General features: G+C 41.1%; 2 protein-coding genes across 3 annotated transcripts in view; both read left to right on the top strand.

Moving 5' to 3' along the window:
- The window catches only part of LOC308318953 (CUB and sushi domain-containing protein 3-like), a gene marked incomplete at its 5' end in the record, with an annotated part of 301597 nt that overhangs the window by 139514 nt on the left and 144779 nt on the right, over nt 1-17304 (top strand). Inside the window, 4 exons of the mRNA XM_080768691.1 lie at nt 526-642; nt 14597-14710; nt 15405-15500; nt 16576-16779. Of these exons, the coding sequence (XP_080624817.1) occupies nt 526-642; nt 14597-14710; nt 15405-15500; nt 16576-16779 (531 nt within the window). The remainder of the gene's footprint in view (nt 1-525; nt 643-14596; nt 14711-15404; nt 15501-16575; nt 16780-17304) is intronic.
- The window catches only part of cmc1 (C-x(9)-C motif containing 1), a 307618-nt gene continuing 296210 nt past the window's right edge, over nt 5897-17304 (top strand). For both annotated transcript variants that reach the window (XM_080768694.1, XM_080768692.1), the window contains exon 1: nt 5897-5908. The gene's annotated coding sequence lies outside the window, so the exon portion shown is untranslated. The remainder of the gene's footprint in view (nt 5909-17304) is intronic.

Below are 17304 nucleotides of genomic sequence, written 5' to 3'. Positions count from 1 at the left end.
ATAGCTTTCACTGTGTATATAAAGTTTATGAATTGAACACATTGATAAAATTCCCTGCTGCGTTTCCTTGCTGCGCTTGACACAGCCAATGTGAAGGCAAACCGCAGCAAATTAAATATGCAAGAATCCCAACTTCTCCGCCCATTCGTATCGAGTCTACTGAAGTATTAGGTGAGAATGTGACCTTAGTCAGGGTGCCTAGAGCCTCTGGATCGAATCTGACCCCCGTGTTATACTGTATTTCAGGTATCTTCTCCGCTTGGTTTCCTGTCTCTCTACTACACTGACCTATCTGAAATAAAGCATACACATGCCAAAAGTCAATCTTATGAAATCATATTAGTCAGCAGTTATGTTCAACAATGACAGATTTCCGTTTCACCTTTATTTATTTATTTATTTTCTTCCTTTCCTAGTATTGCTTACCTGTGCAGTTGTGCCACTTAGAATGGAGTTGTCTACTTTATTGCATTCTTTCCCCATGTATTTTAATAATGTGTGTCTGTTTCTCTCCCACTCCCTCAGCTCCTTGTGGAGGTCACTCCACAGGATCAGAGGGCACAGTGTTGTCCCCAAACTACCCACATAATTACACCAGTGGCCAGAGCTGCGTCTATGACATTTTTGTCCCCGGAGACTTTGGTAAGCATTTCATTTTCAATCACTGTCTTCACTATGTTGCAGAAAATGTACCTATGGATTTGCTCAGCTGTGTTATCACTTACAGCTTTACGATGTTTGGCCATTGCTGGGAGATAGTATGACTATACAACAACCAAGCATTGAGAGTGTGAAGAAGGTTATTGTTTGCGTCTGTTTTGAGTTGAGTCTTACCACATGAACACATAGCATCACTATTCTAGTCATATCATAATAGGAAAAAAAGTGGCGGGCTAGTAGAGTCCCCCTGGGGACTCCGGTCAGCAAAGTACGTAGAGTTTAAGTGGTTTTAATGAGGAGAAAAGCCTAGGTTTCTACAGTAGAAATTGAAGCTTACCGGTATACAAAGCAGCATCATGACTGACAGTATATTGCAAAACAGAAAACATTCTAACATGCATAATACATTTCCCTGTCGAACTTAATTTCCATTGCATGGAAGTCTAAGACTTGTTCTTTTTTGTCCTACATATTGGATTTAGTATCTGTCAAGGTTACAGTCACAGTGGCTCAGGTTTAAATGTTTATCTTCTGCTGCATTAGTATTCAGCCCTTGTATGCTGCCTCTGACAATTGAACAGGCCAAGAATCGTGCCAGCAGCAATACAATAAGTTCCTTGGCCATGGTCAATGAAGGTCATTTCCGTTGCTTGCGGGGCAGTTTTTTCAATAAAACTGCGTTTCAACTATGCATAATATTCTAGGTCTATAGGACCAAGCATGGGCGATGAGGAGGAGACACTCTTTCCAGTCACTCCCCAGTGTTATACACGAGTCAAAACATGACCTAAGGAATGGCAGAGTTTGGTCTCTATAGAAGCATGAAGGCAGAATAGGATCAGGGCAAGCAAAAATGTATTGTTGACATGAGAAAGGCTCCATACTGTATGTATTAATGTAGAGGCAGGTCAAGCAGCAGAATGCTGTGGGGAATAGACAGCGCAGGCAAACTCATGTGTGCAGAGTTTATCCATACACCTATTTATGTTCATAATTCAGTAGTTCTTCAGAACATTTCTGCTCAATATTCCATGTTAGTCGTAAAGAGATTTTCAAATTGTAGACAGGGATTTTTATCCCGTGAAGCCCCATACAGTACATCCAAAAACAATGTTTGATGATCCAGCACGGCAATTTAGATCCCCATCTGCCATTTGCCACTTCTCTACGAGTCCAGGGACATGCACATTTTTTCTTATTCTTTTTTTATTTTCTGCATGTGAATATGGCCTTAATGCTTAAACTGCCTGCAAAAATGCTTAATGGAGTGTGGAAGTAACTGAGCAAAACCTGCACCTGGCTACATTTTATTCCATTGAGACTCATGAAGTACATTTACAGCGCCTATTGAGAACTTGAAGTCACGCTGATGACATACAAGATTTCTACCATGGCTTGAGGGAGATGTATTCTTTAGTCTAATATTTATGCCTAATATTAAGGCAACTGGAATCCACAACATGGATACAGTAAATCTGTGTTTATCTTCAAGAATGGTACACGGACCTGGAAATAACACCAGTAAGACGCCCTGAGGGCGAGAAGTGACCTCGCATCCGCCTGGGTGACGGCAGACTGCTGGCCAAGTGCTGGCGCTTTGGCATGGGGGGTCAAATCAACATATGGAATGAATTATGTATGGCCATATATGGAGTGTGTCTGAGTGTACAGGGTTTGATGAGGTCAGATCAACATAATTATGGAATGTCAGAACAGGTCAGCTCCATATGTAGATCTAAGGGTGGCAGTGGGGGCAGTGTCTTGAGTGTACAGGGTTTGATGAGGGCCCAGGTAGGGCCGGGCCTTAATTTTCTGGCCTGTTGAGAACTCTAGTTTTCACCGATTACAGGGCGCAGCTGCACTAATGACTTTGGGGCGGGCCCGTCTATAGAGTTTGAATAGACAGGTTATCAGTCAAAAGGGAGACATCGAAGAGGAAGGACGGGTAACGTCTGTCCCAACAGCCAGGTGTTGTCCTGGACAGTCAGCTCTTGTTCAAAACACACATCACAGCTGTCACTCGATCCTGTAGGTTTACACTCTATAACATACGACAAATCAGACCGTTCCTCACCTAGGAGTAAGCCCAGCTCCTAATCCAGACAACAGTCTTGTCAAAACTTGACTATTGTAACTCCCTCCTTACTGGTCTACCGGCATGTGCACTTAAGCCTCTCCAACTGATCCAAAATGCTGCAGCTCGCTTGGTATTCAACCAGCCAAAATTCTCACACGTCTCCCCCCTTCTCCGCTCCCTCCATTGGCTCCCAGTCGCTGCCCGCACAGAATACAAAACTCTGAGGCTGGCATTCAAAGCAACCAAAGGTATGGCTCCCCCATATCTTGCAAGTATGATCGAACCCTACAAACGCTCCCGCGCACTCAGATCAGCCAACGCAGGGAAGCTGGAAGTACCTTCACAAAAAAGGCCGGGACAACGCACCACACTCCACACGTCCCAAACTCTTCTCCCCTCTGGCTCCAAAACTATGGAATGCACTTCCCATTACAATCAGAACGGCAGCCTCACTCCCAATTTTCCGCCGTAGTCTGAAACCCACCCTTTCAGGCTCCACCATGGCCCGTAGCACTTGCCCTAGCCCCTTAGATAGCACTTTATGTAGACTTAGATAGCATTTTATACAGACTTATAGCATGTTACGTAGACAGCACTAGAATTGCATTTCATGTCATAGCACTTTATAGTACTTTATAGTTTCTACTTTTTTGTGTTTTCATTCTCTATGTCTCTATCGCTCTTTCTTTTGTAATTTGAAGTGAACCAACCGACTATGCGCAGATTTCTTGTTGCTAAAGCTAAACCTAGCACTAGCAGCGAAGCTAGACTCCTGGAGTGCCCCCCCCCCCCCCCCCTAATATTCTACCTGCCCACCCTAGTGGTGCTGGCTAAATCCGGCCCTGCTTGGATTCCTCATGCATTGAATCAGGCAAATAGATCCTCTGAGTTATACTCTTGTAAGAACTTGCCAATAATATTGCAGTAAGATAAAAACCAAAACATTAGTATATCAAGTATCAATAATTCGTTAATAGAACTTGAACTTGAAATCCAGAGCTGGCACACAATACATGACATGAGATTGTATGTGTTCAGCAAGGATGAGCTCTATTGATTTTGGTGACCTCTAGATCGCCCCATGTGCCAAAATGCGCCTCATTATGCCAAAATGTACACTTGCACACACGATATCTCAAAATATAATGGTCAGATTGCCATGAAACTTTCTCAACACTTTCATGCTCCGTGGAAGATGATCCCCATGTGTGACCCCATGACCTTTCCTCTAGTGCCAGCCAAAATATGAACTTTTAACGCAAAGATACCTCTTCCAGGATAAACTCTATTGATTTTGGTTACCCCATGGCTTTTCCTCTGGCACTACCCACTGGCCAAGAGTGAAATTAAATTGAAGCCAGCGACGTGAAGCTACAAAGCAAATCAGATATTTGTAGCTGCAACGAAAGATACAAAGATTCAAAGCTACAAATAATTCCTAGGTCCAAAGAGTCTCCATGCTGGATTGTTGTTGTTTTTTTCTCCCCCGCCAGCCGTCACTACAGACGCACGATTGACGACATCAATGACCCTCTTGAGCAACACAGATACAAACGACAAAGCGAGAAATTTGCTGTGAATCTTTATATTTTTGCATCTGCCCATCTGAACGCAGTACGAGGCCCCATTTTTGGCAACGCAAGGTGCAGACCGCAAGTTGCAATTTGCATTGTGGATGCAATTTTACTAGGTGACACATTATTTGACCGCGGAAATTACAGCAGTCTTTGGTGTGTTACATTAAACCAATCCGAGTGACAGTGTCTAAAACTTTATTCCCATTCTCTTTAAGAGAAGCTGTGCTTCAGTTATGTACGCTTGGTATTTACATTACGAATTGGAGGAGAAGACAACAAATTTCTGCTGTGGAAAAGTCAAATGATAATGGACGATATATGTTGACATTGGACAATATACGGTGATCATCTGTGGTACACTCAGTATGTGAGGCTCGGCCACAATTTGTGTCCTCACGTTTCTGTCTTCACTTTTCTGTCTTCCGTTTTTATACCCACTACTACACACAATTATTAGACAGATTTAGATATTAGTTTAGATAGATTGTAGATAGAACTGTCCATTGAGCAGAGACCGACACAATAGCTCACGCCATAGGATGAGTGATATCATGTAGTCTAGTGTAGAACAAATGCATTCTACACTTTGTATAGATGTGCAGTAATGTATCTATTCTACCTGCATCTTAATCAAAATGTGCGCCTTGCTTAAATGCTTAAATGCACATTTGCGTTCTGCATCAAAACCAGCTATTAGCTGATCTGATTGCAGAGTGCAAATTGTATGTAGCTCTGGGCATAAAATAGCAGCAGTGGTTGCGCCAGACTACACCTCTTTTTAGGTCCAACACACCCCTCTGCATTAAATAGGCGCCATGCAAGGCGCCATGCATATTTAGACAATGGGGCACAAAGCGTATACCATTCAGAAGATAGGATTGACACGTGTGCTTTTGCTAGTGCCACATTACCCCAGGCGGAAGTTAGGGCCCTTAGGCTTGTTACACTCACAGACATCCTAAATACATATGCATATTATGAATAGATTAACTGCATACTACCCAAGCTCTTACTGTTTTCTGAATAATTATCTAATACAGGCACACAGCAATGCAGGTATACTAACAATAACGGTATATGCATTGTGGAAGCTCAACTGCAGGCCAGTTTATCTCTGCCTGAATCCCTACATCTAGCATACAAAAGTTGATTTCGGTCTTTCTGCACAATATTTATGTGATCATATATTCATGCTGTTTTGTTACCCATTTGGACAGTAAGTGCATATGTGCAGTGCACTATGATGTGCATTTGTTTTCATAAATCACAAATTGTTAAGCATAGCAAAGACAAAATGGAATAATAAGCTCAGTGAATAAATAGCTCCACATTCATTTATGACTCATCATTTTATGACCATGCTCGTATGTATGCGTTGCTAATTTTACTCTGCAGGCCAAAGAGTAGCCCCTTCCCTATGTCACTGATCACGTGACCTCCAGTTCTAGGCTAAACAGATTTAAGAACTCTAAGGTATATTAGGTAGGCTATATATTAGGTATATTAATGACTGATGATTATGATTCAATGTTGAAAATGAGTGTTATTCCCCTTTAAGATACAGTGTGTATGTTGCTTGTTTTTTAATGTTTTGTTATTCTATCACATATAATGGTTGTAGTCATATTTCAAAGAATAGCTCCACTTTTTGTATCTTTATTTTTTATTTTTATGAAATATCTGTTACAGTCAACCTTTGCCTTGGGCACTGTTTGTAAACACAGGAATGCACTGCTCCAGATGATTGCACCAAGTATTGGGATATTACTTTTTATTTGTTCTGTTGTTCCTAAAAGGTAAAAGGGTTTGGCAAAGCAAACTCTCGCGCTCTCTCTCTCTCTCTCTCTCTCTCTCTCTCTCTCTCTCTATTTCCCATGCAAGATTAGACTCTCTCTCTCTCTCTCTCTCTCTCTCTCTCTCTATTTCCCATGCAAGATTAGATTTGGACGTATAACACCTTTCTTAAACAATGTTTACAAAGGCCTTTACATAAATAAAAAGGGGAATTCCAGGTAAGCGCTGTAAAGGATGGCAGCATATCGCTCCTTCTAGTCGAGGGCAAAATTTCCCCCCAAACCAAATTCAATAAGAAGAGGACTCTGAATGAGAGGAAAATGGCAGTGCGGCCATGGAATGATTTTATTTTAAAGGGCAATTTGCTTTAGGATGTAATTCCATCATCCTCTCTCTCTCCCTCTGCCTTACATAGAGAAGTAATATATAGAAGAGAACTGAAGCTCTGACCTTATTTTCTCCAAACTCATGGCGTTCTAGTCTAATTTAGCAAAGTCGGTTGAAATAGGTATGCGTTGTGCTGATGGCTTGTCACCAAAGTATCTCAAGTGGCATTCCGTAAAAATAACTATTCACCAAGCTCATGAACAACCTCACTTTCTCTGCATTGGGCTGGCCAAGACATCCTACCGCCAGTGGTGCAATGCAATTAAGTACATTTACTTAATGACATTTTCTTAATGAAATTGTACTTAGTATTTGTTTACTGGAGTATTTCCAATTTCTATATTTTTACTTTGACTTTATTTAGGCCTATTTGAAAACTTTAGTTGCTAGTTACTTTGTAGATTTTGATTATTATTTCAAAACATACATTCATTAACCACTTCAGCCCTATATACTGTACATTTCTTCCATTTGCAGATCTACTATTTTCAAAAGATATACATTTGAAAACTGCAGTATTGATACTTTTTATTAAGTAAAACATTTTTGTAATTGTTCCACCACTACTGCGAGAAACCTTTGAAATTGAACATCCCCGTCGCACACCCCAACACTCGGCACAGGACAGCAATCCATCCCCATCACACACCCCAACACAGGGCAGAAATGCCATTGTAGTTCATCAAACCATGGAATACGTATATGGTGTACAATGGTGTACAGTATATGACAGGGAACTAAACGTAACCCCTCTTTTCACGCAGTGTCAACTCTGTTTCTTCAACATCGTAAAGCTTATTGATGGAAGGGGACTTTTTAGACCTTTTAAATACCTCAAAAAAGTTATTTGAAATGTCGAAATGACATTAAATGAGTGCTCCAGCTAGTGTCCTCAGTGTGTTCCTGCTTGTTTCACTAGAGGTTGTCCTCTAAGGTCCAACCCAGGTAGGTAATTTCATTGAGGAGTTTCCTTGAGATTATACACCTGGTGCACATGTCGGGCTCAATGCAAAAGCTTATTACTGACAGAAACTAATAATGAATAACTGTATATCGGAGAGGAATTTGGAGGGCAATGGCATTGGTAACAATGGTATGGTTGGGTTTGGTAGAGCATGATATTAATGACATATTACGATTCATCATTGGGTGGGAAAAAAACTATATCTAAAACAATGACATTAGCATCAGATATTTGTAATCTTGAAAGGGAAGGATTGGATATTCTATTCTAACCACCAGTGTGGTTTTAAATGCCATGACAAGAAGTTGTTTTATTGTGAGCAATTGATATGATAAGAGTGGCAAAGTGTTGGCCTGGCAGATCGAGATCAGAATGGAATATAGCTCAAGATGTCAGTGATAGTGAAGCTTAAAGAGGGTGTTACTGCTCTTCTTAACATAATAATGATCGAGGCAGCCGCTTTGTGACTTTTTGTCAGACTGAAAACCTGTTGGGGCAATAACAGGGGAGACGTGACAGTCTGGGAGCTGAGTTCACTGAACAGGAAGTTGTATATGCAATAGTGAAACTCAGTTTATAACACATATTGTATGCAACATTAGTGTGTATGCAAGTGGGGCCAATACTTATAATGAAGTCTGCATGCAGTTATATGGAATATAGTTACCTGAGCTTTTTATAGCTTCACAGCATTATGTAATCATTTCCCTTAAAAGGGAATATCATTTTAGTTACAATTTACTAGTCCATACCCGTTCGGGATGACAATCCCAATCCTACCTCTCTCTCGGCTCCCTCTCTCATCGATGCGATGCTCAGCCAATCACAGTGCAGAATGTGCAGAAACACACCTTCCAGCCAATCACAGCATGCAATATCGGTGGGCGCATTCCGCCCTCAAATTTCGTCCTCATATTTTGAGTGCGTGCGTGCGTGCGTGCGTGCGTGCGTGCGCGTGCGTGCGTTTGCGTGCGTGTGCGTGCGTGCGGATAGTTCTCAGTTTGAAGCTCAGAGAAAGAATAAGTTGGAGTTAGAGAGATAATGAGTCAGAGTGCAGCGGTATACGGAGTGCAAGAACAGGAGCAAGGACGAGACAGGGTGCCGCTGAGAGTGATTATGAAAAAGCTGACCCCGGGGGCTGATTGTTGGCTTGTCAGTGATGATGTTCAGTGGAGAGTAAGATTGTGCCTCAGGCCACACTGGTGCATGACTTCCTGCATCCCACGCAATAGCCATTCTCCTGCCTGTCTGCCTGAGTGCTTCACGGCGCTACAGCCAATGCTGGCAACCTAATAAGATCCATGAACTCTGCTCTGGACCCTTACTGGCACGGAATGAGTTTTCATCACAGGGATGCAGAGGTATTTCCAAAGTGTCTTTATAAAGATTGGTCTGATTTGAGTGAATGGTAAACATAAATGCACCCAGTCCATCAGACATATCCCTGTCTATGTCTAGAGAGAGAGAGAGAGAGAGAGAGAAAGAAAGAAAGAAAGAAAGAGATTTGACTGAAGTATGAATAGAGTTGGTGGATATTTATATATTGTATTGCTGCTAAAATATTAATTCAGGTAAATGTTTTTAATATTAACTATTAGCAATCAGATTTCTTGTATCCTCTCCTCTATCTTTCAGCTTTCTCCTCTAGTCTTCTCAGTCTTTACAATACCCACTTCCCTTCCTTCTTCCCTCTTATATCCTGGGGAGTGTTTCTCCCCAGCATATAGGCCTAGTGAACTGTATGTGCCTTTTGCCAAGGTACTGTACAGCCTGATGCAATTTCACCGTGATAACAGATCATTAAAAATATATGTGACTTTGCTGTCACACGATCCCCCTGGTCTGTAAATGAGTGTTGTGTACGCTGAAGGTCTGTGCTGCCACAAAGCAGGGTTGACAGGTCGCTCTTACATAATTCATAGCCAGAAGGACAAACATGTGTTGCAATTTATTCATACCTTTAGCCACTTCTTTTGTTATGAGAGGCTTGGTTTAACACCTTTCTAGATGGACCTTTGTGTGCATATTTTGCCTTAAGCTACATTACCTATAATACTTAGGCTCATGGTAGAAATGGGAATTCATTGTCCAACACTCAAACCTCTGTAAATCTCAAATATTTGTCTGTGTGGTTTTTGCCTACAATCTACAATAGAATAACAACCTGTGTAATTTCTTCAACCATGGATTTGAAATACATTAGATCAGTATTATTTTAGTACACATCAAGGTAGCTGAGTAAGCAATGACATGTATTAGAAATGATTAATCTGCACCCTCGGGTGGCGGAGTTGTAAAGTACCTGCCCACCACCCACTTTGAATGTTATCAACCAATAATCACCAGTAGGTTTCTTATTAAGACGATCTTATCGACCTAGGAAGTTTGATAAGATCAGAGGGTGGAATAATATGTATTACTACTCCTACAGGCTTTTTTAAATGAAAGAAAAAGCTTATTCCAAAGTTATAAAATAATCAAGTATATTGATGTTCTTTTTCCTTTTCTTTGTTAGCTTATTTGGAACTTTGCTCTTCTAAAACAATTCACAGATGATCATATTTAGTAAATATGTAAATATTTTTCTGGATTACACCCAAACACACATGTACATAATATTATGTCTCTGCTGTGGAGAGAGTCCACAGAGAGTCCCCCCAGAGAGACGTACAGTATAGGGCCTTAGTCCTACTCCTCATCCCAGCCAGCACTCCCCACTGACAGGTAGTTACCCCCCCTTTTGATTTACATCAAAAGGGCATGTGTTTATTTCAAACAAAGTGTTTTTTTTAATGGGGGGTCATATTTTGACAACAGGAATTGCCTGTCATATGTGTCCACAGATTTATCTATATTCTTTTTCCATGCATGGTTGAATGGATTGAATAAAAAAGAAACGTGCAGAGCTTTTTCAAAGCACACAGAGGCTTGCTGTCTATTACTTAGTCATTCTTTGGTTGTAAAATTAAATCAATGAGCGGTATACCACTTGTATGAGCTCTCAAAATTTGAACTATTTACTACTCAAGGTGCCCAGGGCACTCTGCCAAAAGAACAAAATGCTAGCCTTCAAGAACGCTGAAATGTCAGACACCACGCTGGGAAGAGGAGCATTCCTAGCATCTATTTACCACATAAAAGTATGACAGGAAAGACACTGACACCTCACAAAACACTTGCTGTAGACACAGCCACTTAAAGAGCCATTTGGTGTGGTGATGCCAGCATTATTGGGTCTTGTTATCATCACAACGCGTGTTTGGCAGCATATGTCCTTGTTTATGACAGGAAGAGGGACACTGTCAGTAAAGCCATGGCGATGATGAATATTTAAAATGTATTATTATACATCTAAAATAATAATAATCATGGCTGAAAACATACACTAATTAGAAAAAGTGCCCCTCGGGGCACAGGTCTCCACCAGGCCGTCAGGTTATTGTGGCCTATAATAGGCCAATGTGAAAAGGGTGCCATTGCTTATTTGATGGCAATTGGATGATTTGAGGGATTTTGATCCAAAAATATGTCTTGCAAATATCCACCTGTTGGTGAGGCTATAAGGCCAATGTGAAAAGGGTGGGATATATTCGTCGGCCTGCGTTCATAATTGCGTTCATAATTTGTGGCATTTTGTGCAAAATGGGCCCCCTCCAGCAACAAAAAGCCAATCAGAAAGAAAATTGTAAAAGCTTTTTACGATTTTTTCAAAAATAGCAGACCTACAAGTGAGCTTGTAGATCTGCTATTTTTCAATAGCTAAAGTATAACATAATGCTTAGTTAATCGATCATTATGACTATATGTACATTTGTCGAACGAGTACTTTTGTGGGCTATGGAATCTTATGTGATTGCATTAAAACAGTTCCCTGAATCCATTCAATATCAGAAACCACCCGAGACCACAGAAGCCACCACAAGTCTCATTGCATTCTTCAAAACATATCTATGGTTTCAGATGAAAAGAAAATGAGATTGCCATCATATGTGATTATGATCAACCAGTAATTGTTTGCCTTCGCATTTTCAATTCCCATTGAGCTATGGGATAAGCAATAATATCATGATCACATGCACAAAGCAAACATGGAAATTAGATTGGTGAGGCCAGATCCCTCTGGCAGAATTCAAGGTGAAGCATACAGTATAAAGTATATGTATATAGTATGCATAAATACAGACACAACATGTGACACCCTCTGTCATTCGAAAGTATGTAGCATTATTCTACCACTTCTACTGCCAGAGGACAAAAGATTCATCATAGTCTTGCATAAATTAGGTTACAAGTTTACGATGATTTATTGACTTAATAGCTGGACGTGATTACAACAGAGGAGCAGATTGGAGTCATGCTCGGATAGTTTTGGATTAGAGAGAGAAATGAGCCACTCTCCTGTGTGTGTGTGTGTGTGTGTGTGTGTGTGTGTGTGTGTGTGTGTGTGTGTGTGTGTGTGTGTGTGTGTGTGTGTGTTTGCTATGAAGTACAACCTATTCTACATAACAGAGTCCCTGCTTAGTTGGTATACTAAGCAGTGAGCCCTCCCTTGGGGGAGAAGCATCTCATATTCAGGCATTGAATTTGCCATATGCAGCTACCATATTATCAACAGAAACAGAGAAAAGCTGTGAATAGATCAACCTGCTTGCCTTTGTGTGCATGAGTTGTCCACACACACACACACACACACACAAACACACACACACACACACACACACACACACACACACACTGTTGGTTTTGTTTTGTCAAAGTTTCCTGGCTGTCATTTCCCTTTGACTGCTGTTGGTGTTCGATCTATTTCATGTCACACTGAACAAGTAGTGAGTCACCTTTATTATGAAACTTGTTACATTCCCATTCCACTCTCTCCATTTCTCCTTTTTTTCCTCTGTGCCTTTCATATTCTACCTACCTTTGAAAGTTCCATAGCTGGTATATTGGGAATATATTAACCAGGTAGATTCTAAACTGCCACAGAGTGAGGATGACAGGTAGCTCTTACATAATTCATAGCCAGCAGGACAAACATATGTTGCCATTTTGTGTTTGTGTTACCAATGTCTTAAACACCTCTTCAAATGGGCCTCCTGTGTATTTTGCCTCAAGGTGCCTGTAGCGAATGCAGTGGCTGCAGGCAAAACCTGTTTTCAGGTCCATTAGGAGTGTGCCGACTGCCGAATGGTGTCCACTCTTCACAGCATGCCCTATTACGAGTTCCCCTAAGTTGCTGTTCACCAGTTGGAGTTGAATATTTATTTATTTTTTAGCTTTTCTTTTTTTTCATCGTGCTCCTGATACTGAACCCAACCAGGATGTGTTTTCCATGTTCTAGCTTGAAAGAAAACGGAATTATTTGTATAAATCTGACGGTGACAATGGTAAACCACAAAATCCTCTGTGCTAATTCAACTTTGAGAATGCATGTAGGCCTAATGTATGGACCCGTAATAGAACACAAACCACTCCATGTTATTATGTGTGACATGTAATAACATAATAATAAGATACAACTTCAAGATTGCTTTACCATCATCTATTCTAGACGAATTTGGTCACGTTTGCTACTATATAGATAGTGGATAAAGAACACTTCATGAAACATTACTCTGTAATGTTTAATGAAGAAGTGCCTACTGTAGAGTTCCGCTGTTAAGCAAGGATATTTTTCACAGATTAAGCCCACTTGTCAGCATGGGGAGTAGTGGTACTATCTCATACTAATATCCTCTCTGTGCCATGCATACATCTTCATCAGGTGAGAGTGGAGAGAATACTGAGATGAAGGGACATACAGAGCGAGCGAGATAGCAATAAGGGAGAGGAGGAATGTTTAGCTCCTATACCTATACAATGCCTGTGCACTCAGAGGGTGAGATCGACGCTGGAATCTGCTTCAAAAGAGCGCACGCACACACGCGCACACACACACACACACGCACACACGCACACACACTACAGACCCGGTGATGCAATCGGTCATGTCCGTTCATTTGGTAGCATAAAGATCAGATTACATTCAAGGGCATGTATACCCTGATATAATCAGGAGAAGTTAATTGGAAATATTCATGTGGGACCTTTTTTTTATTTTTATAATTTACGTTCATTGTCATAGTTTCTTAATCTTGTAGATTTAATTATTATTCTCGTGATAAACAAAACCTTTGTCATTTTACATGAATGGTCTTAATAATTGAATTAAAAGTTGGAGCCTTAAGAGATATGGAGAGATGTATGGTGCTGAGTGGCTCAGGGGCCACTCGGCAAAAGTCCAAATAATGGTGGTCCTATATTGGATTTTTTTTCGTTCGTGATTTTCGAACACATGATGAGTAGACTAAAATGTAGGAAACACAGAGAAAACGGACTACATTTGCATCTAGGAAAGGCCAAACCTCATTTAACTAAATTATTGTCATGACATGGAATGATTAATAATGAAAGTTAGAAAATGTGGCTTTTATTCACAAAATTTGATGAACATGAACAGACTACTGTTGTAAATAAATCAAATATCAGAGATAACCAAGAGGCCAATACTACTGAAATGAATAAGCCATATCACAGTCTCATGGACTTGTACAAATAATAACTTAACAGGGGCATTCATAACATGTAGGGATTAGTGGAATGAAACATAAGTGCCCCACCGGAAGGGCCACCATCCTGTTATCCACATTCTATTAGGCAGAGGCAAATTCAAAGGAAACAAACAGCATGTTTTTGCCGATGGGTTCCCAGACTGTAGTGCTCCTAACAAGGCTGACAATAGCCATGGTCAGAATGAACACATTTTAGTAGTTGAACCACCTGAAGGATGTTTATGACTGTGTAACACGGTTTAGGATGCTTCTGAAATGGAGGAAGATTATAGCTACAGTATATGTATAGGCCTGATACAAGCTTTATCAGTCTGTGTACTACTGTGTACTACTGCCCAAAGGTGCACGTACAGCAGATTTATTCTGTTTTGACTATTGAAGTGCCAAAATTCTGAAAGATCTTACAGATGTTTTGATTCTCCCCCCGTACAGAAAGCCAATTATATTACTCTTCATTGGCAACATATCAAATTAGATAGTGCACCTAATTTGATCTTTTGACAATTTCTCTGTTTCTCCATTTCCCCAGTGCTGTTTGGTCAGTTTGTGGTGTTCCAAACGCTGACCAGTGATGTGGTTGACATCTTCGATGGGCCCTCCACAGAGTCCCCTCTCCTTTCTTCCATATATGGATCACACTCAGGTAAGACCAAAATGCTACACTTGAAACACTTGAATCCCTACGTCTTTCGCTCTGCCCTTTCACTTAAATGAATACCAGCTCATCGGGAAGACCGGTGTTTTTATTTTTCAGCTCAGATGAATCTGAGCTGATCACAGTGTTTCATTCCCCGTTTGGATATAATGCATAAATAGATTTTCCCTGGGGAAACTAAAATCCAAACAATGCTTTATGCTGTCAAGACATGTTTTTCCCCTGTCCTCTAATCATGATATAATGGAGTATAATAACGATACATAATGGGTTATGATTGCAAATTAATAAATTCCTCCAAGATGCCAATTAAAACAACTGAAGCAAAACAAGTGTAATTTTTTTGTCACACCCTACGTATAACATAAGTCTTGGCAGTTTCTAATCTAAATAATTTGCATTCCAGCTATAGCAGTACAGTATTAAAGATTACAAAAATAATTGAGTAGATCAAATGTATTGCTAAATGTATCCTGATTCCTGTGATATTATCACTTGTTTTGCTTCAATGGCTGGCCAATCCGAAAGGAAGAATAGAAAGTTATTGCACGATATACAAGTTTTTAAACCATTGAAGTGCTGGAGTGCAATAGCAATAGTTTATTTGCTTATAAGCAACTACACTAATAATAGATATCCAAAACTACAGTAATTGTAATTCTCTTGTGTGTTCTCCAATTAGGCGAGACTCTCCCGTTGAGTTCTGGAAACAAGATCACACTTAACTTTACCACCATAGGACCAGAAACAGCCAAAGGATATCACTTTGTTTATCAAGGTAACTTATTTTAAATGTTCTTGAATATATTTATATATATATATATATATATCAAAAAGAGAAAAAACCTTCCAAGGAAGGGACTGCACACTCCAGGGAACAGAGACGGAAAACTTACTGCATCAACTTATTTATTAGCATGACGCGTTTCGCCGTGAGCTTCGCCAGGTGCTTCGTCAGATAGCACCTGACGAAGCTCACGGCAAAACGCGAAACGTCTCTGTTCCCTGGAGTGTGCAGTCCCTGCACACTCTTTTTGATGTCTATGCCTGCACCTCCCACGGGTCTTTTTGGATGTGCAGGAGTCCCTTTTTTGTCTCATCTATATATACTGTATATATATCGCACTGGGGGCAGTCCATCCCAGTTGACAGTGCGTTGGGGGCGGGGGGCCCCGTGCCCGGCCGCAGCCGGCCAAGGCGCAGAGATACACGATTCCACGGCCTATATATATATACTGTATATACACACATACATGTATGCATGCATACATATCATGTACACACACACACACACACACACACACACACAGTATATTTTAAAAATCACACCCGTGTGAAGTGAGGGGCGGTAATATATTAAAGTCTAACTCATGTTGATTAGGTGATGTAATGATGACCAACGGTGCCAACATAAACATTAAACGCCATTAACAATAAAGAGACAATATGACGTAATGAGGCACATTATGATGTACATTTTCCCCTTCATTGTCAATGGCGTTTACAAAACGAACATTGAACTAAAGACAAACATTAAACCTGTATATACTGTAGGAGGGACTAGCGCCCCTTGGAAAAAGCCTTGGCTCATAAAAGGCTGTTCAGTGGTCTGCTATACTGCTATTGACTGTGGTTGAGGATGGCTGAGCAGAACAGGGCAGAGCAGAGGGAAGGAGACTATCCTGCCACAGCTGACCGGATTGACTGATAACCTGCAAGGAGATTCAGAGGGGCTTAACCATTTCTCTCTGCCTCCTTCCTCTCCCTATATCTATGCCTTTCTCTCTGCCTGCCTGCCTGCCTGTTAATTTCTCTCTCTCTGTCTCCCTCCCCCTGACTTCGTCCATCTTCAGCCGTGCCCAGGACTAGTGCCTCTCAGTGCAACTCAGTACCTGAGCCTCGGTTTGGCAAACGGCTAGGGAACGACTTTAGCATTGGCACGGTGGTGGTGTTTGAATGCAATCCAGGCTACACGCTGCATGGTTCCAGTGCCATCAGGTGCGAGGCCGTGCCCAACACCTTGGCCCAGTGGAACGGCACTGTGCCTACATGTGTCGGTGAGTGACCTGATTGGTATCCCGAGCCCCACGCACGCACGCACGCACACACGCACACACACACACACACACACAGATAACATGCATTAAACCTGATATTTATTCAATGAACTGTCAAGATCAGTCATCTTGTCTTTTGGCAAGCATTCATTTCAACTGACAGGAGTGCACATGCATAAATGTACTTGTATACGTACCGTACATGCAAGCAGATTCACAAGAGGATTCACCCAGTCATGCACCTGCACACAATACACATACATTATTAAACATGAGGACCAGCATATACTTGTACCGTTGTACGCACGCACGCACGCACACATGCATGGAGTTGACTTTTCGCCTGGTTCTGTTGAGTATCAACAAACAGTATGAATGTGATTGTGAATATAAACAACATGCATTAAAATTGCAATATTTATTCAAAAAGCTGGTCTCTTGCCACGCACGCACGCACGCACGCACACACACACACACACACACACACACACACACACACACACACGCACACGCACGCAAGTGGAA

The sequence above is a fragment of the Protomyctophum bolini genome, assembly GCF_963924005.1.
Source record: "Protomyctophum bolini genome assembly, chromosome: 7".
NCBI lineage: Eukaryota > Metazoa > Chordata > Actinopteri > Myctophiformes > Myctophidae > Protomyctophum > Protomyctophum bolini.
Note: the sequence above shows the minus strand (reverse complement) of the source record. Positions and strands in the feature narration are given on the sequence as shown.